Genomic DNA, 15,795 nt, shown 5'->3' on the forward strand with positions numbered 1-15,795 from the left:
GGTGGCGCTATAACAACAGAAAAATGCTTAAAAATGGCTAAAATGCGACCGATCGCTGTGGCTCCCCCTGTGGCTGAATGTTTCTTTTTCTCTCTAATTTTTGGTATGACTAAGTCATGGTATGGTATGCTGTACATAATCACGGAAATTCAGTGTGTCATTCTGTCAGTCAGTCATTCTGTCTGTCCCACGTTTTTCTACTCACTGACGTGGTCAATCTATGTGAAACTGCACACAGGCATTGAGGATTGGCATAGGTAGAAGGTGACAAAGCTATGGACTAGTATATATGTACATATACATATATATATATATATATATATATATACAGTCTTGGGTAGTAGCGTCATTACAGTAGCGGACGTTTGGAGTTTAACTCCATTTCTCAGTAGCTTGGTGGTAGCGTCGCTGTTTTCTGAATCAATTAACTTCTCAGTAGTTAAGCTCTTTTATTGATCACTTAGCGCAGTAGCGTCCACACAAGCTACATTTCCAAAATCATTTCTGAAGCTCAAACGAGGCGGGGATTTCTGTTATGGACTGAAATAAAACTGTCACCGCTACCACACAGAGTCACTTCCGCATGAACCTGACGGGGGACAGCCATCCAATCCGAAACCCCGCCGTTCCGAACCCCCCCCACTCCGAAATTGATTTTCAAGTCCATATCGAGTTTCCTGCATCAAACACTGCCGCCTGCTCTCCGGCCGCACTCACACAATTCTGAAACTCGCTGTACTACAAAAGCTTGAAATGAACGTTCAACTCATTGTTTTTTATTGAAAATATGTCACTGTCTTCATTTATTATGTATAATTTCGCTAGTAGCAAACACATTTAGAGGAGACGCTTGTCAAGTCTTTATACGCACGCCGTCCGTGGTGCTGAAATCCCTGCTGCAGCCGCAGCGCTGACAGCAGACCGGGGGAGAAAAAAAGACATTTCTTTGCTCTGTGCTTTCAGAAAATAACCAGGGTTAGGGTAAGAAAGACCAACGGTCTGTACAGCAGTCCCACTGTGTTTGCCAGGGCATATCAGGCTGTGTGATTATGCACAAAGATTGGTTTATCGCTTTGGAGCAATTTCATACAATTTCGGACATTTAACGTGATAAACTAATTTCAATTCAACATGGTCATTTTCTTAGAGGATTCAGCTGAAGCACAATGAGTGTTACATGTCATTAAGATGAAGTATTTGCTTGTTTTGTGGTTAATAATGCACATAATCCATTTGACCCCATCATGAATGGGATTTATATTCGTTCCTGCAGACAGAGGCAAAAGGATCAATGCGCAGCCTCCGTTTCCTTTGCGTCCGTCTCGTTCATTCAAACTTTGTAAACATGGTTGGGATTTGTAGGGGACATGTGTATGCTGCTCACTATAAAATGTGTTTACTAAAATGTGTTTACTAGCCTCATTTCTAGTCAAAACAAATCTCTTTACACTTAAAAAAATACTTGTTTCAAGCAAATTTTCACTTGAAATAAGTATGAAAATCTGCCCATGGAGCAAGTTGTTTTTTTTTTGCTTGCAATAAGAAAAAAAAACTTGCAAACAGATTTTTTTTCTACTTATTTCACGTGAAAATCTTTGTCTAAAAACAAGTTACTTTTTAGGTGATGAGTCTTATTTCAATTGTAATGAGATTTGTTTTGACTAGAAATAAATATTCTTGGTAAGATTTTGAGTTTTTGCAGTGTACATGCACATACATACACGCATGTATGTTTTTGACCATGTTGTGACTGTCTGAAGCAGGTCTTCATTCTTGCTGTTGTGGTTTGAGTCGTGTTGGGAGTTAGTGCAGCTCACTGTTCAATAAACAATTGAACTTAACTTTTTTACCTGCCTATCTGTTTGAGTGACAGTTTTATTGATCAGTAAGATAACACTGACTTGGCACGAAGTTGGTTCAATTTAGTATAAAGCTTGGATGTAGTTGCACTAGTTACTTTCATTTTGCTGTAGCTTAGCTTGCTACATTTCTGAGGGTGATAGCTTTGATGTAGTGAAGCTTCATTTAATATTAGAGTAACTAGTAGCTTAGCTCACTACACTTTCCAAGTAGCTTGCCCAACACTGTATGTATATATATATACATATATATATACATACACATAATTTATTTTAGCATTTCTCCCTCTCTGTGACTCATCTTTGTCTTTCTCATCCTGTCAGTGGCTGTATCAGCTCTCTAAGTGAGTGTGTAGGAGCAGGAAGAGATGTGGAGAGTATTGAACTGGACGTGACCCTGACCCACCTCTGCCTGCAGATAAGAAAGCTTCAGACACACAATGACACACGCACACGCACAAATAAATTCCAACACAAATATGCACTTCCTGAAAGACTATCTAAATACTCTCACCCACACGCAAACACACACGCACACACGCACACACACACACACACACACACACACACACACACACAGGCAAAGGAAACAGGTGGCGGGTTTCACAAAACACTCTCTTCATCTGAAATAACTTCAGCATACGTTTTGACTGTTACACAATGACTATGAAGACACCAGCATCATCATTAGTATATCAGCTGGACAATAACTCAACACCAATGACTAATCAATAAGCACTCCTCCTCTTGGTTACTGTTGCTATGCCTGTAGTTTTCCAATCTTGTAAGACGTATAATGCAGTTAACAGTGATAAGAGTGGCAGATTTATCATTGTATATTTTCAGTAATGTCTGACAAAGGGTCCCTGGTTTCAATAAAAGGTCAACAAAAGCAGGCTTCTCATTTTTAGACAGTGACTATTGATTTTCCCAATTGAATTGATAACTGTCACTGGCAGATATTATCATGTGGGTTGAAAAATCCATCTCAGACTGACTTGTTTTAAAACAAAACTCTATGGAGAGGCAAAGACCATTCTTTTCCAGTGAACCACCATGGAACCTTATTTCAGAAAAAATATATACGTATATGGTAGTTAATCGGGAGAAAAACAAGGAAAACAACAAAGTCACAGTTTGTTATAGAACTGCTTAAGTCTCACGGGAGCTACGATACCTGCGTGTTTCATGCCAGGATATACTCACATGAGCAAGGGGTCTCACGTGTTTTTCATGGCACATTTCAAATGGGATGAAACATGACAAATAATAAATTCATCTTAAAATGAAGAACAATACAGTCAGACAGAGTCACACAGCAGAGGGGACCTGCTTTCTCTGGAGCTGTACCCAGTGATCAGCCACCTTTTTGCTGAATTTAACACATTGTATAAATTAGCCTAGCAGGTAGCAGCCTTTTCCTCTACTCTCATGAAGCTGGGGACAGCAGCAACATTTAACAAAGGTAACATATCGGCTCCATTATTACTCACAAGGTTCAAAAACAAAAAATGTCTTAAACTAGACATGTTTTCCTCACACATACAACATGCTAACATTATAAGCATAAGCTTGTGACATTTCCCATTGCATTAATTAGCCTAGCTGCTAGTGGACTTTCCTCTACTCATATGAAGCCATAATGAATCACACATAAGATTTAAAATGCTATTTGTGGGGGCTTTATCATCTCATTTATTGTTTATGTTTTATGGTTTCTAATTTTTAAAAAAATAAACAGGAGGTCTGGGTTGACTTGCCACGTACACTCATCAGTTACTCCAAAATGGTGTAATTTCATCACTAACTCACTAACAGACAGACTTTTGTCTAGGGGGTCTGGCTGGCCTGCATTCTACGGTCCAGCCAAAAATAATTATTACCTCGCTATTGACCATCCTAAATAATTTTTTCCAAAATAAGGTCCCATGGGCAACCATCCAAACTCTTTAGATGCAGAGTATCGCTCTTACTACAGCCTATGCATACTACTGTGGCATGTAGAGAAATCCAAAGTCTGACAGGCATACTGTGCCTGGTTACCACTGAGCTATGACAAACTCTTCAGTATAAAATATTAAGAGAGCATCTTACCAGAGTTTGATTTCATCACGGCAGCATACAACCTTTGAACTTTTTTTTTTTTGTAAAATGCTAATTTTATAGGTTGGATTCCATTAGCTAGGTTGAAGAAAACAAATGATTCTTAAATGACAAAAAAACATGTCCATAAAAGACAGAAAATCTTTCAAGAGCTAATTAGTAATGAGCAGTATTGATTGTTGCTTCATGTCAGCTAATGCTGTTCATATTTCATACTTCCTTAAGATAAAAACAAAGCACTTGCTGTAATGCCCCCGCTAACGCTGGTAGTGTTGCTACAGTCATCCAACCACAACAGAAACTGCAGGAGAAACAGAGGAGTAAAACTGCAATTCCCATCAGAATTCCAACAAAAGTAATTTAAAGTAAAACCCAAGCTCGTATTCTGTGTAATCTCCAACATGAGCCTTTCCACATTCCAGCTACTTCCTCCCCGCTCCTCTGTGATCAGCATCTCCACATGGTTGTCATTGTTGCACTGATAGTACTTGATGAAAAAGGGAAATGCCTTCATGTCTGTTGATGTTTGTGTCTCGTGTATATAGGAATGTGAGGTTGTCTCTACACACACTCTCTATCCCTTTACCAAGCCAGTATTTACAACGGGCTGCAGTTGGGTATGCGGGAAGAGCTGCAGTGCTGTTGGGAAGATGTATGGAGGCATATGAACCCCTGCCACCCCTCACGCCCATCGTCTAAAACAGAAAAGTACTTCAGTCTGGCTGTTCACCTTCCCTCATCAGCTGGGCTGAATACAAAACAAGTCTTAGACAACAGGAGCAATAGGGGAGTGCTTGTGTGTATGTGTGTGTGCGCGCGTGTACGATTGGCCTCGTCTATTAAATGGTCTTTCAAAGAGTCCTTGAGCTTACCTGCCAAAACCAGACCTAGCAATATACAACGAGTTGTAAAACCTGCCAGGAGTGTGTGTGTGTGTGTGTGTGTGTGTGTGTGTGTGCGTGTGCGTGTGCATGTGTGAGTGAGTGAGTGTGTGAGTGTGTGTCCACCACAATGTCAGCCAAGATACTAACAGAGCTTTTATTCCGGGGCTTGGTCTGCTGCCATCTCTTACCCCCAAAGTCCTACCAAGAAGATGGATAAGTAAATGGAGTACGAGAAAGAGAGAGAAACAGAGACAGACAGAAGGAAGAGGATTTAATTTGTTCAATTTAAAGATTTCATGAGGCACACAGAGTTAGAGAGGCAAACAGACATGCCACTTTTTCTGCCTGCAAGACAGTAATCCACACATACAGACATATGAAGCAGTAGAGCTGCACAAGACTGGGAAAAAATAACATTGTGATCTTTTTTGTCCGGGTTTGAGCAGCAAACCTCCTTTCATCACTGTTAGCGCTGCTAGCAATGTTAGCAGCATCAGCACGGCTAGTGGTGCTAACAATGCTAAGTGGGTTTTGCGGCTCAAAATGAAGCCGCCTACTCACCAGGGCTACCTGATCTGACCAGAGCGTGGCCACTATGTTTCCGCAGCAGCACCATCCCACCACTGGGACGTTGTTACCAGTGGTAATCACAAGTAAGCGGCGCCACCAGCTAGTGCGTAGTGCAGAGCAGCCAAAGCTAACCAGTGGAGACTGAAGGGTGGACACTGAGTTTTCACATGTAAAAGCGGCTCTGTCAGTTAAGCCATCAGAAAGCAAAAGGCAAGACATTTACAACATAACACACAAAGGTTTCACTACCTCTAAATGGATAGCTCTTTGAAATGTCAAAGGAGTGCTGGACAAAAAGGAAAGCCTCTTGTTTGTCATGTCATTTTGTATTTTTTTTAGAAATCAACTAGTTAGTTAACAGTTAATGGATGTCGGGCTATCAAAAGCAAAATTAACCAAAACTGACAACCCTAATATTGCAATATAAAAACACTGGAATCTTTTCAAGATGAACTGAATAGCTGTATTTGTAAAGAATAAATCATTCTATATATTCTATAGTCTCTGCCTGGAAAATAATAACAAGAAAACCTGCACCTGAAAATGGCATTTTTGATGACTGATGACTTTTTGAGTGTAAACCGTCCTCTGAATTGATTTTGGAGGGTGAAATTAGATACTTTACTACACTGGTTGACTCACCGTGACACCATTGTATTCATATAACGTTAATAAGGGAGACCAGGGGCAATTATAAAGGGCCCGATTGTAACACACTGTTGAGCCAGCCTTAGTCACCGCAGGGTAAATTCATTCACCTTGACAGCCCTAACTTCCCACGTCACTTACATACGTAACCTGTCTTACAGGGGAAGACATGGCTAGTTACATTAGTCATCGAAAATGAGGACCATGTGAGTTTTCATTTTGTATCAAGCAGCAAAAATGTTGTAGTGTGAGGTGTTTGCGTTAATTTGCCTTACTTGACATCACACATCCTGCGATGCCGCTATTGCGCACATCTTAATGTCAATGCTGAAATGATATATTGTGTAGTCCTATAAAGTATACTAGGACACATAAAAACACAATGTAGCATAGGACAGGAAATACCAAAAACATATAAATAAATGCACAATTATTCTAAGACACACTCAGAGATGGTTTCCATCCAGTTTGTGAACATGGTGTTAGTCAATCACAGGGGAGCAGGGGGGAAGCGGCTGGAATGTGAAGAGACAGCATGCTGCAGATTACATGGATATAAAGAGGATACAGACTGAGGAAGTTGTCGAGTTATCTGCAGCAATAAGTCACTCATTACTACTCTCCCTACTATTGCTCAGCTTTAGCTAAAAAATTGCTGTTGCACACTTTTTGCATTCTCTCTATGCAGTCTGTCTTATCATGTCCATGTTTCTTTCTGTACTCTCTCATCCTCTTTCTCTCCTATTCGCCAGTTTTCTCTCACAGCTTTCTCTTCAGACAAGAGGGTCCATTGTATTTCCTAAGATGCCTTCGAGTCCCAGGCCCAGCATGCCTGTGCACTGTGTGTGTGTATGTGTGTGTCCCATTTAGAGAACAGCTGTCACATTCAGCCATCACATGCTGCACAGCTGAGACTGACCACCACCGTCCCCGTCAACTTTCTCTCTCTGTCTTTGTATGCTCTCCCTCTTTCATAAAGAGCCCCACCACAGGTTTCTCTTGGCCGTTGCTCTGATATTTCTCTTTTTCAATCAAAATTTCTCTGATTCTTGTCGCACTCACAATCTCTCTCTTTTTCCTTCATTCCTCTACCTTCCCACTTCATCCTTTTTGTCCAGACAGAGTAGGAGTTGAGGTCTCAGGCCAACTCCTAAACACATGGATTGAGCTACATCTGAGAGTGAGGATCAGATTGAACTCCAGACAAAGTATTACAGTGTGTGAATAAACTGTTGAGTGTGTGTATAACGTAGTTTCAACACAATCCAACACAGTCTAGGTTTGTTTTATAGACACAGGCTGCTATGGACCAAACCAAACAAGATACCATGTTATGTGATTTTATATGTTGATTATGCTGATCAAGACACACTAAGGCTTCATCCAGACTTAAACTCCGTACGCATTAGTTTTTTAGCACCATTTCAGAATTCATTTCTGTCCATATTATCAGACCTGAAAAATGTGTATCAAATGACTTCACGTACACTAAGCATGCATGTACCAATGTAAATAAGGAAGCAGATTGTGTACACTGCAGGTGGTTGCTTAGTTACAAAAAAATCCTACAAGGATGGCGAAAAGTAAGACCAGTGATTTATTTACTAAACCGACAACAAGGTGAAATGTTAATGAAAGTGACATTAGTATGGCGGTCAGAGCAAACAAATAGGGCAACATACTAAGGCAATACCATCTGGGAGCATTATCCATCATCAAAGAAAGCCATGGAAATGGGAAGTAAGTACCCACACAAGAAAGATGAAACCACAAAAGGCATGTGGACCTATCTAAAATGTTTTGACTCTAGAAGCTGTGGTAAGACCCAATCAGGAAGCAAACGTGGGTGTCTATGTCATGGCTTCCAAAAGTCTCAATTTTTGCCCTTCCAGACTAAAACGCAACCCCGGAGTTTTCAAAGGTCTTCATTTTAAGGGCTCCAAAATACCGGAGTAGTGCGGAAAGTAGGCGTAAACGTAGCAAGAGTTATGTTTTTTAAAACTGAAACATAAAAGTGTAAAAGTAGCCAAAGTCCTTCTTTACCTTTATTTGAGAAAGTAGACCATAAAGTGTGTGCGTACCTAATTCATTACCACAGAAATTGCAGCGTATTTTCTGTTCACACATACAAATTTCTATAATCCCTGTCATGGCGTTTGTGAGTGGAATCATATGTTCCTCTCAGACTACAAAGAAACGTAGCCTTTATCAGCCACAACAAACACCAGTGACTTCTTAAAGCAGGGTCTCCACTACCATAAGGATTAGTGGGCAGGTCATGGAGATCAGCAGACCCATCAACAAACCAACAGCATGACATGTTTAAGTCAACAAGTAGCACTTGTGGTCTTAGGACGCATTCACACCCGCACTATTTGGTCCGCTTTAAACGAATCCTGGTCCGCTTCTATGGATAGTTCAGTTCGTTTGGAGTGGTGTGAACGCTCATTCGAACTCTGGTGTGGACCAAACGAGCAAACCCTGGTCCACTTACAGTGGGAAATTCAAACAGACTATCCAGCGAACCAAAGAGAGGAGGTGAACCAAAGAGGGGAAGTGACGTACAGCACAGTGCATTTTGGGTAGAAAAAAAAAAAACAAAGCCAACAACGCAAACCGGGAGAAGCAGAGTAGGGTTGTGCCAATGGGCGATCCGATCGAGATCAACGCCTCCGCCCGCTCGACACAAGCATACTCGGGCATACTATAAGCGGAGCGGACTCCGCAAGGAATGTCCGCAGTCATTCGGACTTTCATAGTCGAGCACACTTCTGCGTTGTAGTTTCCTGTAAAAATGTCCGTGAAAAATCCCCGCGATGTGAAAAATACATGTCGATCAACGCCTCCGCCCGCTCGACACAAGCATACTCGGGCATACTATAAGCAGAGCGGACTCCGCAAGGAATGTCCGCAGTCATTCGGACTTTCATAGTCGAGCGCACTTCTGCGTTGTAGTTTCCTGTAAAAATGTCCGTGAAAAATCCCCGCGATGTGAAAAATACATGCCGAGCAGTCACTGGTGCGTGGAGCGGAGTCCGCGCGGTCGTAAAATCCGAGCTTTGCGCGCACAGGGCTTGCGGACGTCCGCTTAGAGTCCGCGTGGACCTCCGCGGAATCCGTTCCGCGTATGTTCCACCCGAGTATGTTCGGGCCTTAACGCGCATGTCGTGGAGCAGTGAACAAACCAAACAACACAATGTCAGGAGAAATTGAAAAGATATGCCGTCTATGTAAAGTCAACTTGCTAATTAAGGAGCCATTACATGTTCAAGAGTTTTATAAAGCTGCTCAAACGCCAAAGAGAGGCTATAAGTGAACGTCTCAGCGGCGACGCGTAATGATACAAGATACAAGCCTCCGTTCTTTACCATACTTGCCAAGGTGCTGCTGATTTTAAGATAAGATAACAATGCAAAAATAAAAATCATCTGAACTTGTCAGATGGAAAGCTACAGGCGACAGGTGCTTATTACACTTTCCTCCAAGGCAACACAGCACTGTGTATTATGCTGTTCCTAACAACAACTGTGGCATGGCACGAGCATCCTGACCATATAGATATTTAGCATATCTTCATATGTAAAACTGACTCCAAAGTAAAGGCAGTCCTGACACTTATATCGTCTCATAATTTGACTTTTAATGCAAATAGCCTAATAGTGTTTTGAGTACCTACTTCTTAATAAAACATTCATGCACGACACTAGTCTGTATTGTCTTCTTTATTTTGCTTTGTAATACGTTTTTGTTATTAAATAAAGACAGAGTAGGAGCCGAGGTCTCCTATAGCTATCCAGTAAATGCCTATCCAGTAAATTAACTGCTACGGGGGGACAATATTTGTTGTTGGCTTGACTGTCATTGACATTCAGCTCTTTTCAACAACACCACAGATTTCTACCAGCGCAAGAATATCCTATTTGGGAAGCTGTCAAGCCTTTCTTCTTCAATTAGTTATGGAGCCTTAATTTACTTTTGTTGGAACAGCAACCATCAATAAAGTGCAAGTGCAGCGTGTCCAAGATGCACTTTACTTTCAGAGATCTATGCTTGTATGGAGCATTCCAAATGTTAAGTAGACAACATGGGTAATGCAATTGTTATGATTTCAACTGACATACACAAACACAAACACATTTAGCAACAAGTGCTTAGGAATTTCTCATCTGTCCACACATTGTGTAAACCCTTTAGCTCTTGTCTGAGTAAGACACATTAGCAGACACCTGTGCACACCCACACAACCCCACACCCACACACAATACGCCACCAGAATATGTTGTAACCTGACTGACAAGCAGCTCCCTGAGTTTGGTAATGCAAGCTCACTTCTGATGACCAGGCGGTCTCTCTAGCTCTCTGTCTGTCTGTCTGTCTGTCTGTCTGTCTCTCTCTCTCTCTCTCTGTCAGGCAACAAACAAAAGCTCCACCACTAATTACCTTCTTATAGGTATAAAGTCGGCTCTTATCTCTTACATTGTCTCTCAAAACAAACAAGTGTCCTGGATAGCCGCTGGACTGGCGGAACAAACATGCAAGAAATGCTGGTTCAAGTTCCAACTTGTTACTTTGGTGCACTTTGGCTAATGACACACCTAAATGAGGTAAAACAAATGTGTGCAGGTGTTCCTAAGGGTTAACAGGTCAGTGAAAAAGACATTACGAGCATTAAAAAATATGAATTGCCAAGAGAAAGATCTCATTGGATATCCTGTTGGAGAAGTAAGCTAAGTCTTGTTGATTCTGCTTTGCATTAAAATAGCTCTCAAAGTGATAAGCATGAGTATGATGCTTTGCTTTTTGTGCGTGTTTTGCCATTCACCTATATTTTAAGGATAGGGTTCCTAAATTCTAGCACAGTAATTTTCAAAGAAAGGTCTAGAGGCAATGAAGTGTCTTTGAGAAGGTGTGATGGGAGTGCCCATTAGAAAAAATAAAACATCTCAACTCACGTTCAATTACTAAAGGACATGAAGGTCTCTGAGAGGTAGGGGGAATTACATTATAGATGCAAATGGTCAAAATACTGGGTCCCTGACAGGCAGATTTTTGGAACCCTTTGGATGTAAACGATTGCAGTATAAAAGAGTTTAAGTTCACATAGTTCTTATTTTGCCTGCCACAGTGTAAGGGTTTGCTGAGGAAGCTTTTCTTTTTGTGGACTATACACCTGTCAGTCAATCTGAAACCAAATGAACCACACAGCACAATAAGCTTGTGTTAATGGTATTATGATTATAATGATAATGTAATTATTAGTATCATAAACCAGATGCTGTGCACTGGATGGTCCTGCATTAATTATGACTGGCTGGGTCTTGTTTGAAGTGTTAGACAGGTAACAATTATAATAAAGCCTGCTATCATGAATTGTCACAGTATAATGCTCACAAGATGAATACCATTTTTAAACACACTTGTGTGGTTATTTTAACGTATTTGACTTGAGTAAAATTGAATTGTACTCTTTCCAGTCCAGCAGTGAATCCCTGTTTCTTTGTGGAAGCAAACCACTGATTGACACCATGACTTAATTTGGTCATTTTCAAATGGTGTAGTGTTAAAATTAATATTATGATGTATTCTCTAACCTCTCCTGTCTCTGTTTTCACTGCTGTATGTAAGTAAAGAGCATCATTTAGTTAGTTTTATCAGTGATAACACTGTTGTGTTTTTACCTCTGCGTTGAAGGCGCTGGCATCCTCCGCTCCACGCGCCACCAGCGCACACAGCCACAGCGCGAGGAAGGTGCGTCTCCAGAGCAACCAGAAGCAACTGCTCCGCGAGATGGAGGCCATGGTCCGAGCGCGAGGGAAATCACTCGTTCGTCTTGGTTCAATCCCGGCGGTGTAATACAATGTCTCTGACGAGTTTCTAACTCGCGGTTTTGCTAATTCATGCGGTAAAAGCCCTAATAAAAAACTGCTGTAAAGTACTCCCTGGCAAAAATGTTACGACAGTCCTCAACAGTGCACTTGCATCTTGGAAAAGAGCCCCACTCCAGATTTACAGTCAGAGCTGTACTACAAACCCACCCTCCATAAATGTCGGTAAGTTGTCTTCACTCATGTGTGAACCTGTGAGCCCATACAGCTTTCTCCTTCAAGTTTTTTTTATAACGCTGACAGACCGTGGCACCTTTATTTGCTTACAGTGCTGTGTTATCTCTAGCGGGAGTAACCCACCAGAGCGCACGTCTCATTTAATAAACATCGAAGTCGTTGCCTTCCTCGTAACCTTGAAAGTGCACTTTACCAAAGAGCCACACCGTCTCCAGCTAAACTAAGACTACTATCAGCAAATTGGGTCTAACGTTACCGCAGAAATGCTCTGTAGTAAATCATTTACTGCCAACAATGTTCAAATCCGGCTGGTGGATAATCTCCCTTCGCGATAATGCCTATTACAGTGCAGTGAAATGTACCCTGAGAAAGTTTGCAAACTACAAAAACAACAAAATGATAAGTTCACCGCACTTGACCGACTCCTTCAGCAGTAGCTTTAACCGGTGTCGTAGCGAGCACCGCTCTTTTAGACCGCGACCTCTCTTGTTAAAAAAACATATATATATATGACGATTTCTTTGCCCTCTACATCCAGTTTGTCCCTTTTCTCAGAGGAAATCTTCTCGGACGCCGATACTTAGCTAGTTGCTATCAGTCATGTCCTGAGTGAGTGGCTCTGTGTTGTCTCCCGACCGGAGCGGGACGGACAGTGGACTGCTGCTCGTGCCTGTTTCGGTACCTAACGTGGAGATGCCAGCGTCAAGCGTGACAGCATGGTGACGAGGAGTCCCTGTCATGACTTTCAAAATAAAAGCTAGGTAATCTGATTTAGTCTGACAGCAGAGAGACTAGGCAGAAAGAGGGATATATGATAAACTAATACAGAAAGTTTATTTTCTCCCTTCAAAACCTAGGACATTTCCTTTCTCAAATATGGTCTTGTTAACAGCACACAACAGTTAAAACTTTGAAATGATCGTGAGCGGTAATGGGAAAGAAGTATTAGCTTATAACATTTTACACAGGCAGCCAAGAGAACTCCAAACTACCTGTCTTGGTTTTTAATTGAAATATTTTTAAAAGCTTTTTTTCCCATATGAATACCTTTGCATCTTATTTTAAAGGCACATCGTTTCCGGCACTGTCTTGTCTCTTTGTGGCTGACTTGATGGAACTGACCACTACAATGCTCTAATCAACCGGACGGATGGAGGTGGAAGTGGGGAGGGAGCAGAGAGGCCGGATGCTAGCAGACAGGACCCTCCCCCCCGGGACTCCACCACAGCGACGTGATAGACCATATCACGCACACACACGCGCGTGCACACACAATCCGAATATGGCAGGAAAGAACTGATAAGATATGAGATTATAACCACCATTATGTATAATAAACTAACTGTAAACTCATTATTCATTAACCAACATAAGAGTGTTGTTACTGTGAGTTTCGTGTGGGCACACACACACACACACACACACACACACACACACACACACACACACACACACACATACATAGCAGCACACACAATGGTTAAACTTTAGCCTATGTTTGCAATTGCATCTCATTTGACATGTTTGTGAGCAATGATGCAACGTTAACTTTATATACTGTATGTCACTTTGAAATCCTTAGCCTATTCAAAATAAGGTATACTTATTTAGTCGAGAATAAAAGTATGATGGTCAGCACGTGCCCAGGTGAGAGGGAAGCATCCGTCATCACTGCAGATGGGTTAATGGGAGAGCAGAGAATGATCTTAGCTCCTCAGGCGGTCCCTGTCATTTGCTCCCTCTCTGAGACTGTGGAGAGACATGTCCATATAATCAGATCCCTATCAAGGGATCCCATCTAAGGCAAAAGGAAGTAGCTACTTGCAGAATGGGTATGTTAAAGGTTACTGTTTGTAGAAGCTCAAACCATGCCTAAAACAGCCACTGCATGATCAATATCCAGGTTTGTAATTGTATTTTGTCATTTCTCATTCATTGGGGAGTCACAAAAAAGATTAAAGAGGGTAAGAGAGAGGGTGATAGTATGGTAAAGGTCTAAAAGGCTCACTGATTTCAGTAGCCTGAGGTCAGTACAGGAGAAGAGGTGCTATAGTCTTACCAAAAACACATAAAGGTCACTGCTAAAGCCTTCCTAAAGTGCTTCTCAATATCTGAGCCTCGGTGCATGCAGGATATTATAATGCTTCTCAGCTAGTGTTTTAGATGTGGAGGCAAAAGGCAGCAGTAGATCAGCAAAACATTTTGCCATAAGTAAGAGTTTTTCTTTTTTGGAAATCCCCACTGTCTAATGTGTAGCTACTTTTGCTGACAGCTGAAAATGCTACATTTACTGACAAATAAAGAGTATGTTTTATCACCCAGGGTTTTCCATTTAGTCATGAAGATCAGCACCTGCTGTATGTGAGTCATTCTGCTTCACTGGTCTCTTTGTATCCAGGTGAGCAGTCAACGGTGGTTTCTCACAGGTAGGATCAAACCCCAGAGGCTAACATCCGTCAACCCCTGCCCACATACCAGTGATCTCAACTGTCTTGACATCAACCAACCAAACATGGGGAAATCCCTCCATAGACCCTGTCCTGATACATTTTTAGAGGAACTAGCCTCTATTTAGTTTTTGTGCTGATTTATTATTGTTCTTCAGAAATGTTTTGGCAAATTCCTGTGAGATAGTACATCACAGAATGATTAAATTTTCTCCAATGACTGGAAGTTGTGTACAAATACAGCTCAAGAAATATCATAATATGACCCTTGCCTGGTGCTGCACTATGATTAGAGGTAACTTTTGAACAGTTTTAACTCCTATACAGTTAGATGGATTGACTTGTAATTTGCCAGATAAGTCCAGCTCAATGTGCTCAAAAAAGCCACAGAACCATTAAGGTCCACCAAACTAGAATTTCCAACATTTCAATCTTTTTGAAAAATACATTTTTGACATCTTCTCCTTAACTGTAGGTCTGATTTGCACCAAATTTTCTGTGGATCATTATTGGATCAAGTTTAACGCCAATGAACTTTAGAGGAGTCGCGCCTTAGCACATAAATAGACCTAACTTCATAACAGCTGAGCCCATGGATGTATTGAGATCAAGACACTTCTGGTTTAGCGCTCCGATTATTTTGAATGGGGATAGAGTAATCAAATCTTGAGGCTCTTCTAGACTCTCAAATGTTATTGGACCAAATGGATTAAATCCCGAGTGCAAGGGCTGCAACATTCACAAAAATGTATCGATTGATTTACAGACATCTCATTTACAATATATGTCTAAGAGCATCACGTGACGGGCTCTGAAGTTGGAATTCGGCCACTATGAAAACCAGCTTCAAAGCCGGGGGCACTTCCTGAGGGCCTGGTTGAACCAATCATCACAAAACTTGCTGAAAATGTTGGCATTCCAGTTTGATTTGGGCAGAGGAGGCGAATTTCCGTTTCCGACGTCCGTTTACATGTAAGTGTAAGTGTCATTTGGCTATTTATAAAACAAAACACACAATATAATTACTCATTCTTATTTCATTTATAATGCTACAACCATTTCATTGTATATTGTATATATTTCAGATTGTCTACTTTGCTATTTTTATTATTTATTTTACTTTATTGTCTACTTTAATATTTTATTTTATGTTAATGTCTACTTTAATATTCTATTTTATTCTAATGTCTACTTTAATATTTTATAATATTTTATTTTATTT

General features: G+C 41.1%; 1 protein-coding gene across 1 annotated transcript in view; it reads right to left on the minus strand.

Moving 5' to 3' along the window:
- Positions 1 to 12,790, minus strand: part of mmp15b (matrix metallopeptidase 15b) — a 41,254-nt gene extending 28,464 nt beyond the window's left edge. Inside the window, exon 1 of the mRNA XM_050048429.1 lies at positions 11,743 to 12,790. Coding sequence (XP_049904386.1) covers positions 11,743 to 11,862 — 120 coding nt within the window. The 5' untranslated portion in view covers positions 11,863 to 12,790. The remainder of the gene's footprint in view (positions 1 to 11,742) is intronic.
- Between the last annotated feature and the right edge of the window lie 3,005 nt (positions 12,791 to 15,795).

The sequence above is a fragment of the Epinephelus moara genome, chromosome 1, assembly GCF_006386435.1.
Source record: "Epinephelus moara isolate mb chromosome 1, YSFRI_EMoa_1.0, whole genome shotgun sequence".
Taxonomy (NCBI): Eukaryota; Metazoa; Chordata; class Actinopteri; order Perciformes; family Serranidae; genus Epinephelus; species Epinephelus moara.